The sequence below is a fragment of the Orycteropus afer genome, unplaced genomic scaffold (assembly GCF_000298275.1).
Source record: "Orycteropus afer afer isolate SDZICR_OR568_19922 unplaced genomic scaffold, OryAfe1.0 scaffold00054, whole genome shotgun sequence".
Classification (NCBI taxonomy): domain Eukaryota; kingdom Metazoa; phylum Chordata; class Mammalia; order Tubulidentata; family Orycteropodidae; genus Orycteropus; species Orycteropus afer.
The window spans coordinates 11868512-11883261 of NW_006921641.1; the positions used below are offsets into that span (position 1 = coordinate 11868512).

General features: G+C 39.5%; 2 protein-coding genes across 2 annotated transcripts in view; one reads left to right on the forward strand and one right to left on the reverse strand.

The window, feature by feature from the left end:
* The first annotated feature begins 1164 nt into the window (after nucleotides 1-1164).
* Nucleotides 1165-7885, forward strand: SUPT7L (SPT7 like, STAGA complex subunit gamma). Its single transcript, XM_007938831.2, has 4 exons — nucleotides 1165-1577; nucleotides 5191-5515; nucleotides 6746-6983; nucleotides 7623-7885. The coding sequence occupies exons 1-4, from the start codon at nucleotides 1165-1167 to the stop codon at nucleotides 7883-7885; spliced, it is 1239 nt and encodes a 412-aa protein (XP_007937022.2).
* A 3015-nt stretch (nucleotides 7886-10900) lies between these two features.
* GPN1 (GPN-loop GTPase 1) overlaps nucleotides 10901-14750 on the reverse strand; it is a 54029-nt gene continuing 50179 nt past the window's right edge. Inside the window, exon 13 of the mRNA XM_007938900.2 lies at nucleotides 10901-10986. Within this exon, the coding sequence (XP_007937091.2) occupies nucleotides 10901-10986 (86 nt within the window). The remainder of the gene's footprint in view (nucleotides 10987-14750) is intronic.

Here is a 14750-nt window from a genome sequence, read left to right on the forward strand (position 1 = left end):
GGGTTCCCCCACGACAGGGCTCCCCCAACCCAAGTCAGGGATAACGCCGCCCAAAATCACTCACGAAAGACGTCTCTTGATGCAAAAGCAGGAGGAGTTTATTCGAAGTTCCAGCACGCTGGGCTTGACTCATATCCCATGCGGGGGCAGAGGAGTGGAGCAGCCAGCAACAAAGTTACACAGTATTTAAAGGCAAAACTACAAGGGGGTGGTCAGAGAGAGAGAGTACAGCTGATTGGTAAGTTTAAGTTTGAATTCTCCAATTACATGGTATGGTTGAGTTCAGGGCTTAGTCATCCTTGCCTTGCCCCTGTTCCTGGAACTGGGGCCTGCCCTTTTGCTGGCCTTAATAGTGGCCTTTTATTGCAAAACTATATTAAATATTACATTTCTAATTTCGTATTTACATTTTTAATTCCACAAAGCCATTAGATCTGAGTTTTAAAAATATTAAGTCTAGTAGAAGTGTGGAAAATGGATTATGTACAAGTTGAGACTGGAGGAAGGAACACCAGTTAGGAGATTACAGAAATCTGTCAGATTCTGTTCTATACATATATACATTTCAGAGGTTGAAAGCATAAGGCCATTTAGATTAGCGTTTCATAAACTTTTCCACCAGGACCAGTTAAAAGGTTTCTGTGCTTGACACACACAGAGTAAGAACTACTTTTTCCTATCTTTCACTCTACTCCTTTTTCTCCTACTGATCTAGGTCAGATGTGTCAGCATACTTTGAAAAATATCTCATAGTTAAGCATAATCTCTTGCAAATTTTTCAGGATTAGGCATAATAGCAGTTCTAGTAATGAGTTAGTGGTGAGATGGAAAACAGTGGGCACTAGAGCCCCAGATACTATTCTAATTAGTGTGCTATTGACCAAATTTTGTAGTTCAGTACAGTAGAAAATATCATTGTGATTGTGATGACTGGCACATAACAGTATATTTCTCTTAATTTCTTCAGGAAGAATATCTTTGGTCCTACAGTTTTGCTGACATTTTTCTAAGTGATCTTGAACAGCTACTTCTTACATAAATACTTGTAGACTTCTTATTTTTCACTACAGAAATCTAAAACCTTTGGATGTCAGAGACTTAAAAACACTACTCTTAGGAGATCGTCTACATTTAACCTAAGAGTTTCTCCCTTCTTAGTCCAAAATGTTGAGATACTGGGGAGAGATACCAATCTCATCAAGCCAGACCAATAGAAGTTCATTTGATTTGCTCCCACGGGAGTTCCGTCTGGTGGAAGTCCATGACCCACCCCTGCACCAGCCATCAGCCAACAAGCCCAGGCCCCCAACTATGCTGGACATCCCATCAGAGCCATGCAGCCTCACCATCCATACCATTCAGCTGATCCAGCACAACCGACGTCTCCGCAGCCTTATTGCCACAGCTCAGGCCCAGAATCAGCAGCCAACAGAAGGTATAAAGACTGAAGAGAGTGAACCTCTTCCTTCCTGCCCTGGATCACCTCCACTCCCTGATGACCTCCTGCCTTTAGACTGCAAGAATCCCCATACACCATTCCAGATCCGGCACAGTGACCCAGAAAGCGACTTTTATCGGTAAGGCAAGGCTTTGCTACATTATCTACTTTTCTCAAATAATCCTCCCAAAAACCCTGTCAAGTTTAATGGCATTTCCAGTTTCCACATGAGGAAACTAGGTTTAAGAGATAGTAACTGACTTGGCCAAGGTTGTTCAGATAATTAGTATAAAGTGTAAGACTTGGACCCCAGTGGTCAAATCCAGAGGCTGTATTCTTTCAAGTTTTGATGCAAAAATATTTATTGAGTGCCTGCAATGTATCAAGCACTTTATTAGAAACAAAGTAATACACTGGTATGGAAAACAGGCCATGACCTCAGGGCACTTACAGTCTAGTCTGTTTGATTTAAAATGTATATTATGGGTTTGAGGAGTCCTGGGGGCTCAGCAGTTATGTGCTCAGATGCTAACTTACAGGTCAACGGTTCAAACCCACCAGCTGCTCCATGGGAGAAACATGTGGCAGTCTGCTTCCATAAAGGTTGCAGCCTTGTAAACTGTATGGGCAGTTCTGTTCTATCCTATAGGGAGGGTCTCTGTGAGTTGAAATCTACTCAACAGCAATGCTTTTGTCTTCATTTTCAGTTTAGCTCAGTGTCCTCAAATTGGAATTCATGAACTTAATCTAGTATTATCCGGAATCCACAAATTCTGTGCAAGTATTTTAAAACTGTTTTCATTTTGATAACACAATGTAAGAAATACTAATAGAAGAATATTCTTGATCCTTGCTACTCAATATCTGGTCCAAGACCAGCAACATCAACATCACTTGGGAACTTGTTGGAGATGCAGAATCTCAGGCCCCACCCAGACCTACTGAATCAGAACCTACATTTTAACAAGATCTCCAGGAGGTTCATGTGCACGTTTGATTTTGCAAAGCACTGTTCCAGATCCACTGAATGCTTACCTTATAACCTAGTGCTACTATTAGTGCCTAAGGCACTTGACTGCTAACCCGAAGGCTGGCGGTTCAAACCCACCAGCCACTCCTCAGAAGGAAGATGGGGCAATCTACTTCCGTAGTGATACTGCCTTGAAAACCCAAGGAGGGGTCACTGTGAGTCGGGTCTGACTCGACGGTATATAACAACTTTACATTTGGTGCCAAATAGTTTTTTTCATTTTGAAAGTGTTTAAACCTACAGAGAAGTTTAAATAGTAGAGTGAATACCCAAGTACCTTTCACTTGATTCCTCAATTGTTAACATTTTGCCCCATTTACTTTCTCTCCCATACGTATAGGTACACAGATATATTCACAAATATGCACACATATGTATATACATATATGTGTATCAAAAATCCATTGCTGCCGAGTTCATTCTGACTCATAGCAACTCTATAGGACAGAGTAGAGTTGCCGTATAGGGTTTCTAAGGCTGTAAATCTTTATGGAAGCAGACTGCCTCATCTTTCTTCTACATAGCACCTGGTGGGTTTGAACCACAGAGCTTTTTGGTTAGCAGCCAAGCATTTTAACCACTGCACCACCAGGGCTCCTCATATATGTACACATACACACACACATACATTTATTTACAAAGCATTTTAAAGTCATTTGCAGACATCATGACATTTCAACCCTAAATTTTTCAGCATGCATATGCTAAAAATAAGGAAATTTTTCTACATAATCACAAAATCATGACACCAAAGCAAATGAACATTGATTCAGTAATATCATCTAATAAGCCCATATTCTGATTTTCCAGTTATCCCCGGTATCTTTCATAGATGTATTTTTTCCCAATCCATGCCTTGCATTTGATTGTCATGCCTCTTCAATATCTTTTATGCTAGAACAATACATACTTAATATCTTGTATCACTTAATTACATCAACCTGTTGATGATAACAGTTAACATTTTAATTGTCTCAAAAATGAGAAAAGAGTAAAAATATGTAAAGATCACCACTGGACCAGATGATGTCAAGGTGCCACATATAATGAAGTCTTGAAATAGAGAAAAGTGGGAGGATAGCTAGGTCCTTACATGGCACAAAAACCAACCAAACCCACTACCATGGAGTCAATTCTGACTCAGCACCCTTTAGAGCAGAGTAGAACTGTCCCATAGGGTTCCTGAGGCTGTAAATCTTTATGGATGCAGACTGCCTTATTTTTCTCCTGCAGAGTGGCTAGTGTGTTCAAACCACTGACCTTTTTGTTAGCAACCAACTGCTTTAACCACTGTCCCACCACAGTAGTATAATTTATGCCCAACTCAAAAAAATTTGCTCCATAGCAACAGTTCTATATTAACAGTTTGAAAACAATTTACTTTCAATACAATAATATCATCCATCATATTACTGATGCTATTAATTAGAATTGTGTAATTTTGTGTCTAATTTCTAATTTTCACATAAGATCTATGAACATCAAACGTTTATACCTTGTTTGTTTATACATATTTAATAAATTTTGTAATAGAAATTATATCAGCTAACTTTAGCAACTGCTAAAAGAATTATTTTCCTTTGAAAGAAGTCCATATGTCATTCAAACAAAGCAATACTTGTTTAGCTCTCGATTTACTAGACATTTCTGAGGCCTTTAGTCTTTGGCCCAGGCGGGTCATGGGAAATGATGATGAAAGTATCAAATGAAAAGTTACTTAGTAATCAAGTATGTGTTTGACAACTGTAAAGAGAATTGCAGTAGTTGCTACTTAACAGGTAATAATAAAGTGGGTGACTGGCACCTCAGGCACTCTTGTAAGGTATGTGGAGACCAGAAAAAGTTATTTTCTGTTCTGTTTTATTCTTACTATTTACTTATTTTGTCGGAGTGAGGGAGAGGACAGATAGGAATTTTCAGGAGTTAATTATTAGAGGCTTGTTAAAAGTTATTTTTTAAGAGATCAGACAACTTTTTGAAGTCTCTTCTTAGAAAGATTAAGATGTCTGCACTAGTAATTAGGAGCAAAATGGAATATTAGAACATGAACTGAGATACTCTGCCACTTACTAATAATACCTAAGTAACTTTTGATAAGTCAACCCATCTGAACACTTTCCTTATCAGCCAAATAGGAATAATAATATGGCCCTTACCCATTTTAGAGTATAGGATAGGATGAAAATGTTTCGTAAGCTGTATATGGTTTAAATTGCTCTTACAAAATTGAGTTGCCTTCCCAGTTTTAAAAATGATCCCTTATAATTATATGGAGAATTTCCTAATTAGGATTCTGAATTTCTGAAAGTCCATATATTGCCCAGGATGTGAGGAAATGGTTGTGGTTAATTAGAAATTAGAGCACCATTAGGCAGTGTGTGAGCCTTCCTGTTAAAATTAATCAGATCCTGAAAGTGATCAAAATTGAGCAGTTGGTAGAAGGAGCAATAAGGAAACTTACTTTTTACTGGATACTCTTTTGTGGTGCTTAGATCTTTTATTATAGACATGTATTGCTTATTCAAACTTTATTTAATTGGAGAAGCTCAGAAATAGGACCCAGATTGTTGAGACATTCTCCAACAGCAGCAGGATGAAACTGAGCTGTATAGCCTGGATAAAATCACAGGCAGCAGTTTGATTAGAACTGTAAAACCCTTAGGGAGACAGGATAAGTCACTCCTTTGTGAGAGCACTGACACTCCTTTATATCCATTTTCAGTGGGAGAGGTGAGCCTGTGACTGAACTCAGCTGGCACTCCTGTCGACAGCTCCTCTACCAGGCAGTGGCCACAATCTTGGCCCATGCAGGTTTTGAGAGTGCTAACGAAAGTGTCCTGGAGACCCTAACTGATGTAGCACATGAGTATTGCCTTAAGTTCACCAAGTTGCTGCGCTTTGCTACAGATCGGGAGGCCCGGCTGGGGCAGACTCCTTTCCCCGATATTATGGAGCAGGTATTCCATGAAGTGGGCATTGGCAGTGTACTTTCCCTTCAGAAGTTCTGGCAGCACCGCATCAAGGACTATCACAGTTACATGCTACAGGTGAGATGACTCTGTGGAAGAATGGGCAAAGGTGTCCAGTCTAAGAGTGTTCAGCAAATTCCCACAGTTGGTCAAAGATGCAGAACACAGGGTCTTCAGACAACCTAGTTTTCTCATCACCCTAGCTGTGTTACAGCAGGCCTCATCACTGACTTGACTAGACTCCAAGGGCCTCCTTTAGTCAAAGACCCAATCGTTAATAAGACTTCTTCTTGAAGAAATTATAGACAGGTATGTAGAGTCTGAGAATGTGGTTAGCATGCTTTTATTCAACAAGAATTTATTGAGTGCTTTTGAGTCTGGAACCGTGGAATACAGTAGTTAACAAGTTCCTAGGGCTTGCACTCTTGTTGAAGGAGAAACAAAAACAAGTAAACAAATAATGATCAAAACAATTTCAGGTTGTGTTAAGTGGTATGAAAAAGTAACAAGTGAGGTAATACTGCCCAGAGGGTGAGAAAGACACAATTTTTCATTAGAAGCAGAAATAGCTAATATATTCAGTCCTTGTGGCCTTAAGCAAATCATTTGTTCATGGTCTATTTCCCCAAATCTAAAATATGATTAGGAGTTTCATGGGTAAACATTCACATCAGGTAGATAAACTCCTTGGAGCGATCCGTGGGAGAACAGAAGCCAGTGTTTGCACAGGAAGATGGGGGAGGGCAGGAGTGCATGGGAGGGAAGAAAACAGGGAAGAGATAACTACAGGGAGGAAGTGGGAAGAGAGCTGTTATATCGTGGGGAATTGTGGTCAGTGTCATGAAACAAAATGTGTATGAACTGCTGTATGGAAAATGAATTTGCTCTGTAAACTTTCGCCCAAAATCACAATAAAAATTTTTTAAAAATAAAATATGATTAGGAGTTTATAACACTCAACAAAAAAGTCTTTGCTAAGTGACCCTGATTTCCCACACCATTCATTATATACCTAAGGCAGATGTCAAGTGTTTGTCGTTATAACCAAAAAGGAATCTTATGATTTATCCTTAAGCAGACTAACTTTATTTTTCACCTTACAAACAAGCTCTCTCTGCCAAACTTTCTTTACATGTCTCTATCACTTATAAACACAAACTCAGCACTAACAAGTTCCTTCTATTGGCAATGAGTATTTTAAAGCTCTTCTGTTAATTTATTCTATTGGCTTTTCCATGGAATGCCATAAGCCAACTATGCAACTTGCTTTTAATATTTCTTGGAAAATTAATTCTTGCTTGCCCACAGATTAGTAAGCAACTTTCTGAAGAGTATGAAAGGATTGTGAATCCTGAGAAGGCCACAGAGGACACCAAACCTGTGAAGATTAAGGAAGAACCTGTGAGTGACATCACCTTCCCTGTCAGTGAGGAGCTAGAGGCAGACCTTGCTTCTGGAGACCAGTCACTGCCCATGGGGGTCCTCGGGGCTCAGAATGAGCGTCTACCATCTAACCTGGAGGTTGAAGCTTCGCCACAGGCTTCAAGTAAGAGAAATCAACTTACTTTGATTATGGGAGATCTGCTGATTTCAGTACTTTATTTTTTTGGAATCAAGCTCTGGAAGTGGGCGAACACTTGTTGGAGGGTGGGGGGAATGCAAAATCCTGAAACAAATACAGCTTCCCTCATCTAGAGATATCAACCTTCTTCTGTTTTTAACTGGTGGAAGAGAACATGCTTTATAGGCATGTTTTAAAATAATTACTAGTTAGGATATAGATGCAGTATGTGTTATCCTCTTGATTACCAGGGTTGATTTAGTTGATCCAACTTCTTTCCTTAGTATTCTGTATTGGTTCTTCATGATGCTTGTACTTAATTTAAAACTACCAGATAGATGGAAGTATATCAATTGCTCAAGGATGTTTGAATAGTTGGGCTTCCTTGAGTACCCCAACAAATTGAGGATGAAAGAGACTGAAAAAGGGCTACCCAGTGAAGTGGAAGAAGTGAATAGAAAGAAAGATACTCAGAGTTGGTTACTTTTTGATGATGAAAAAGCAGAGTAACAACCGTATCTCCTGGCAAGTACCAGGCTCAGAGTGAAAACTGAGCTCAAAGACATTAGTCTGTCCTGATCTCCCCTTGACTTACTAGGTGTGTTTTATTCAATCTGTTTGTAGGTACAGAGGTAAATGCTTCCCCGCTTTGGAACCTGGCTCATGTGAAAATGGAGCCTCAAGAGAGTGAAGAAGGGAACGTATCTGGGCACGGTGTGCTGGGCAGCGATGTCTTTGAGGAGCCCATGTCAGGCATGAGTGAAGCCGGGATCCCCCAGAGCCCTGATGACTCAGACAGCAGCTATGGTTCCCACTCCACTGATAGCCTCATGGGGTCCTCCCCTGTCTTCAACCAGCGCTGCAAGAAGAGGATGAGGAAAATATAAAAGAGAGAGAGGGATATTTTCTGTACAAACCTCCTAAGAACCAACAGGAAACCTTGCTGTTTTAGAATTTCTTTCCATAAACAGTGGTTTGATTTATTTTTAAACCCAGTGGATCTTCCTAATTTCAGTAGTACTGAGTTTAACCAAGGTTGCATTTTACTTTTGCAGTTGTTGAACAGTTTGCCACAGCAATCAAGCCACCTTTCCCAGACACGGAACACAACACCGATGGTAATCAGGAAACCAAAGCACTGCCTGGCTCTCCAGAGCCGTTGCTCTCTCACACATCTGAGAAGAATCTTACCTGCATTGCCCTGCCCTGTGTGGGGATGGTGTGAGGACTGAGATGTTTGCTAAACATCAAAGCTATGCTTTAATTGACACAAGTTAAAGATAATGCTATCAGATGTCAGTTTTTCTTTAACTTGCTTCATTTTTGGTTCAAGCCATTGAAAATCCAGTAGTAATGCCTAATAGGAAATAGCTAAACACTACAGTTTATCTGTAGCTGCCTTTTTTAACTGTTTTGCCTGTGAAGTCTCATAAAATCAGAGGTCTGTGGTGACATCCAGATAGCCCTCTCTCAATTGTCATCCACTTATTTTCTTCCTTCTTTTAACTTACTCCATTTATCCTCATCTTACTTGCCTTTTTATTTCCACTTGACTCAGGACCGTTTCCTTTTTTTTTATTTTCACCATGTACATTTCTTTGGGTTTTTTTCTTCTTTCCATTTTCTCCTTGTGAATGACCCACACAGAACCTGTCTAAGCACAGGCTTGTGCTTAATGCACTTGTTTCTGCTTGGCTGTCAGAGGGCAGCAGTCCACACCTCTGTCAAAGGTCCACAGTGTGCTGGTATGCTGCTGCTTCTAAAGGAGCAGCACCCTTAAAAGGTCAATCATGTACCTTTCTACTTTACTGTTAGTCATCCATCACAGTGTCTGCTCTGCTTGGCATTTTATAGTCTCAATAAATACTTCTAAAGTAAATGATGTTACACTGTAGTAATTAGGAGTAATTAGCAAATGTGTGCTTTATGCCTTAATAATGGATGCTGGCCTGTTAAATAGTGTTTATGGTTGGTTTTCTGATGCAGAATACAGTCTTAAGAAATTCAGACTACTACTTTAATAAGAAGCTGTGGTGGCATGATGGTTAAAGCATTTGGCTGCTAACCAACAGACCAAAGATCAAGACACAGCTTTAATTAGTACATGATTGAGTGCCTTAAATTCCAGGCATTGAAAGTAAACATGAATTCAATCACAATAAAACAAGGTTCTAATTTTACAGATAATTTATAAATTTGCTAATTGTGCTATCTTACATCCTTAGCACACTTATCTAAATCTTAATCTGGCCTTAGCTTCATTTTCCCTTGTTTATTAGTGAAAGCAGCCACCAGTAGCCATCTGGGTATTTAATTTATTCTTTTAGCAAACATTTACTGAGTAGTAATATGTACTGGGTCCTGTGAAAGGGATACGAATTAAGACTTAGTCCCTGCCCTTATAGAGCTTATAGGGGAGTTAAGTTATTCTTTAAGGAAGACATACACAAAGGCACTAAGGAGAAGAACCAAGTATGTTCAGGGTTTGATTTTTCATTTTTTGCAAATTGTTCAAATTTTTAAATCAGTGGTTTCCACTAAATATACTGAAGTATTTCATGGTAAAATAAAACACATTTATTGCTTTAGAATATTTAGAGAATAGGCACCCAATGACGGAGACATTTTGATATCCTAAATTTTAAAAGGTATGTGAAAATTGGCACCTGAGATTCACAAAGCCTGGACTTATGCCATGGGCTCTGAGTTGGAGCAGTGGGTCTCAGACTACATGTGCACCAGAATCACTTGTATGGCTTATTATTAAAACCAACTGTGGGGCTCCAACTAGTTTGATTTAGCAGGTCTAGAGTGGGGCCTAGGAATTTGTGTTTCTAACAAGTTCCAGGTAATGCCAATGCTCCTAATCCAATGACCCACACTTAGAGACTACCACTGAGCTAGAAATATAGATAAGGAAGGGATAGTTTCTCGAGGGAAATACACTGTTTGAAGATATTGTTAAGAATGTGGAGGCAGGGCAGACCCTTACTACAGCTGCTGTGTATGGAATGTACACATGACCCAAATCCATGATACTTGAGTAAGTCAATACAACTTTGCTTAGTGAAAGTTAAAATACAATATAGACAGGGCCTGGCTTTGCCCTGGTTACTAAGTATGAAAGCACATAAGACACTTTAGTAAACATCATCTTATTGAGACAGCTTTGGGCATGTGGCTTTAAGCCTCATAGAATAGGAAACGTGAATCTCTTTGTGATGATACAATTTCCTAGTCTGAAATCATGACAGAGTGGCTTACAAAGGTAAACCAAAAACTTAGATTTATCTAAGTCACCATCAAAAGGATTCTTATTCATTAATCATGTGTTTTGCCTACTTTCTTCAACAGCCTAGAGTCCTATGATGACTTACATTTCATACCAACATTGACTGGTTCCCAAGGAGACTGCACTGTTACCTGAGCAATCCTATGTTTTCCCTCATCCATTCTCCTAATGGGAGAGGAATTCTTAATGTAGGGTCAAGGGTAAGGTCCTGGGAAAGAAGAAGCTATACCTCCAACCTAAAAGATCTGAAGTGGTCACCCAACAGAGTAACTTCTCTCTCATCCATCCATGAGCAGCAAAAGTACTTGAGTTCTAAATGACTAACTTGAAGTTTCAGGCCTGAAGAGACATGAGCTTCCAAGAACAGTCAGAATATCCTTCCTTGTATAAATCTGAAAGAAAGGCTAAGAGCGATCAGTATTTACCTTTTAGGTCTAAAGGTCTATACTGGCTTCATCTGAGTCATGGTATTTCTCTAGTAAGGGACCTCTACTACTCTGAAGAAAGTTGTCCTGTATAGTAGCCCCCAGTCAGAGAGGTAAGGATAGTTCCTTCACACATAGTTGCAAAATTCTGGACTCTAAGAAACTAAAGTTTCCTCAAGTTTCTCCTATTTGTTGCTTCTCTTCCAGTACTGTGCCATTGATTCTTGCATAAAATTCTGGAATGCTGGCTCTTCATGGCTTTCTTCTGTAGCTACAAGAAAAAAAGAAGGGCAGTGCTTTATAAATCTCCCCATTAGACACGTGGATTAGAGCTGCTGTCACCCTCCATCTAAGAAAACAAAGTGCTTGCTTCTTCCAATAAGGAAATACCTCCCAGAAGCATGCTGTTTTATCATGTTGCCACCATGTACAGGTTCTTTATCTGAAAGTGGGGAGAAGACCTTCCTCATAGAGTAGTTGTAAGTACTCAGTCCTAAGATACGTTTCCCCAAGAGAAAGGAAATGTGCACACAAAGAGCTAATTGTGAATGTTTACAGCAGCTTTGTTTTAAATAGCTAAAATCTGGAAACACCAATGTCCTACAACTAGTGAATGGATAAACAAATTGTCATACATCCACATAATAGAATATTATGTAACAAAAACAAGATATATATAAAAAAAAAAAACACCCACTTACACATGGAACAACATGGACAGAGCTCAAAAGAATTTCACTTCACAAACAAATGTAAAGAAACTGTTGAATGCTGGGGTGCTAGGGGAGGGGAAGCATCTGGCTGAGCAAAGAAGTCAACTGCAAAAGGCTAAATACTGTGAGATTCTACATATATGACACTGTGGAATACGCAAAATTACAGGAACAAAAATCAAAAGGTTTCCAGGAGCGAGGTGTATGGGAAGGGGACTGACTAAAAAGGGGCTTGAGGGAAATTTTGGGGCATGACAGAAATGTTTGATTGGGGTAGTGATTATAAGACTATTAAAACTCATTGAACTATACACTTTAAAAGGGTGAGTTTTACTGTTGGTAAAATAAATCTGATTAAATGAGTCAATGTACATGTTAGCACTCAGCATTAAGGAGTAAGGAGAAGTTAGCTCCTGGTCTAACTAGCAGCTATGTCCTGGGGTTGTTTCAAGAAACAGATTGTGCTCACATAAAACTATGCCAAGTAGAACACTTCTGGGTATCCAGAGCCAATCTATCCTCAGAGTTACAGCCTTTTCTGGCTGGTTTAGGCCTCCTGTATTCTTAAAAATAAACAGCACACTTCTGGTAAGATGGAGGACTAAGCAGACAAGTGACACAGACCCTCTTCAACAATGAAAAACCAACTGACAGAGATACAGAAGATAATCCTGGAGCCCTGAGCTTTGAAAGGAACTATATAGAAGTGGTTTGGGAGCTATGATAGCGTAGTGCCTAAGGCACTTGACTGCTAACCAGAAGGCTGGAGGTTCAAACCCACCAGCCACTCCTCAGAAGGAAGATGGGGCAATCTACTTCCGTAGTGATACTGCCTTGGAAACCCAAGGAGGGGTCGCTATGAGTCGGGTCCATCTTGACAGCACATAACAACATCAACAACAACATACATACAGAAGTGGATTAGGCACCAGCTAGTGGAAAAACCTGAATGAAAACAGTACAGCCACGGTTGGAGCTACAGACTCAGCTATTCTGACGGGACCAACAGCCTGAACATTTCCAAGTAGTGTTGGGACCTGAGAATTGACCTAAAGATCAGCCCTGGTCACCAAGGGCTGCAGAGATGACTGTGCTGGTGGCCTATGACTAGGGAGGAAAACAGCAAGGTGGGAGACAAACTGTAAAGTTGACTTTCTGCTGTCCAGAGGGCGCAGCCATTTTGGATATTTAAAGTTACTGAGGGTGCAGCCATTTTGAATCTTTACAAGCAGCGGCCATTTTGGATAGTTAAAGTGGCCGAAGGTGGCAGCCATTTTTCAGCCATTGAATCTTTACAAGTGGCAACCATTTTGGATTTTAAAGTGACAGCATTCTCATTCGGATATCAAGGACCTAACAATAGGTTCTGTTGGCCAAGGTCAGCAGGGTCATACGAGAGGCTGACAACAGGAAAGGAGACAGGTGGTGAGTGTATAACTGCTGTCAACTAGCGAATAGAGGAGAACAGTACCCTGCTGACATAGATAACATACAAACAAAAAGAAGAAAACTAAAATCACGGAAAAGTCACTCCAACACACAATCACCAATTAAATATAAAAACAAAAATATCACAATGCCTCGGAGACTAGAGAGCATCACAGTCCACACAAAGAAGCAAGATAAAGCAAGAGAAACAAGGGACCAGGATACAGACCCAAAACACATCCCTGAGGAAGCAGCAGCATTGGAAATCCCTGATAAGGAATTCAAAAGACTTATATTTAGATATCTTCAACGAATTGAGAGACAGATAAAGGAAAACACAGAGAAAACCCTAGAACAATTTTGAAAGACAATACAAGGACAAAATGACAAAATAAATGAAAAATTAGAAATGATAGAAAATCTACACACAGAAATCCAGAATATTAATAGTAAATTTTCAGAACTAGATAAGATATTGAATAGGCAAAGGAACAGAACTGAATCAATGGAAGACAGAATTAGGGAGATGGAAGGCAAATACCTGAACACTTCTTTGGAAAGGGATAAATCAGAAAACAGATCAAAACAAAATGAAGAAAGCCTAAGGTTCATGTGGGATACCATCAAAAGGAATAACCTACGTGTAATCGGAATTCCAGAACAGGAAGAGACAAATAAAACCACAGAGAAAATTATCAAAGATTTGTTGGAAGAGAATTTTCCTGGTATGATAAAACATAAGAATATATCCATTCAAGAAGTCCAAAGAATCCCAAATAGGATAGACCCCAAAAGAAAATCACCCAGACAAACTTACCAAAGCCAAGGACAAAGAAAGAATCATGAGAACAGCACGGGAAAAACTAAAAGTTACCTACAAGGGGCAACCAATAAGACTAAGTTCGGATTTCTCAACAGAAACCATGCAGGCGAGAAGACAATGAGGTGGTGTATATAAAACCCTGAAAGAGAAAAATTTCCAACCAAGAATTAGATACCCAGCAAAACTGTCCCTCAAATATGATGGTGAAATTAGAACATTTCCAGATAAGCAGAAATTAAGGGAATTTGTTAAAACTAGACCAACCTTACAAGAGATGCTAGAGGCAGCCTTTTGGACAGAGACACAACAACAGCCAACAACAACTGACCATTAACACACATGATGATATAACCCAGAAAGAAACCAACCATACAGCTATGGAAGTATCCAAAGTAAATAAGCCTACAAGATTGTAAACAGTGAACCAGAGACATCAATTGACAACTGAGGACAACTACAAACCAAAAAGAGGGAAAAAACTGTCGTTACAGAACTTCTAGATGGTAGGGAAGTCAAGACAACTACAAGATAGCACAGACTGTTCTAAACTTAGGAAGAAAACTATAATCACAGGATAACCTCAAAGAAAAATTAAAACCTTCACATCAAAAAGAGGGCTAGCATAAATATTCAGCAAATACTAAAACAACAGCAATAAAGGAAGAGATAACATGATTCATAAACAAAACGAGCTCAGCATAGAAAATTCTATGGAACAAAGAAATTGACACCATGAAAAAGCACATAACAAAAATGACAACAGATTCATATTTACCAATAATCACACATCTGGCAAGGGACTTATCTCTAAGATTTACAGCAGAAGAGATGACCAAACTATGGTACATATACATAATGGAATGCTAAACCACATTATATGATGTAGAGTCTGCAAAACACCACGTAATATGGATGAACTTGGAGGACATCATGCTGAGTGAAATAAGTCAATCACAGAAGGACAAATACAGTATTAGTTTGTTGTTTCGGAGAGTCACGGAAAGGTTTATACATGGAGGGAAAGTTTCTTTGTTCGTTGCCAGGAGTGGGACAGCAGCAGAGGGACCATAG

Coding starts and splice junctions, on each gene's coding strand:
- SUPT7L (XM_007938831.2), top strand. CDS start 1,165: ATGTTGAGATACTGGGGAGAGATACCAATCTCATCAAGCCAGACCAAT. Junction 5,516..6,745: donor ATCACAGTTACATGCTACAG/GTGAGATGACTC, acceptor GCTTGCCCACAG/ATTAGTAAGCAACTTTCTGA. Junction 6,984..7,622: donor AGCTTCGCCACAGGCTTCAA/GTAAGAGAAATC, acceptor ATCTGTTTGTAG/GTACAGAGGTAAATGCTTCC.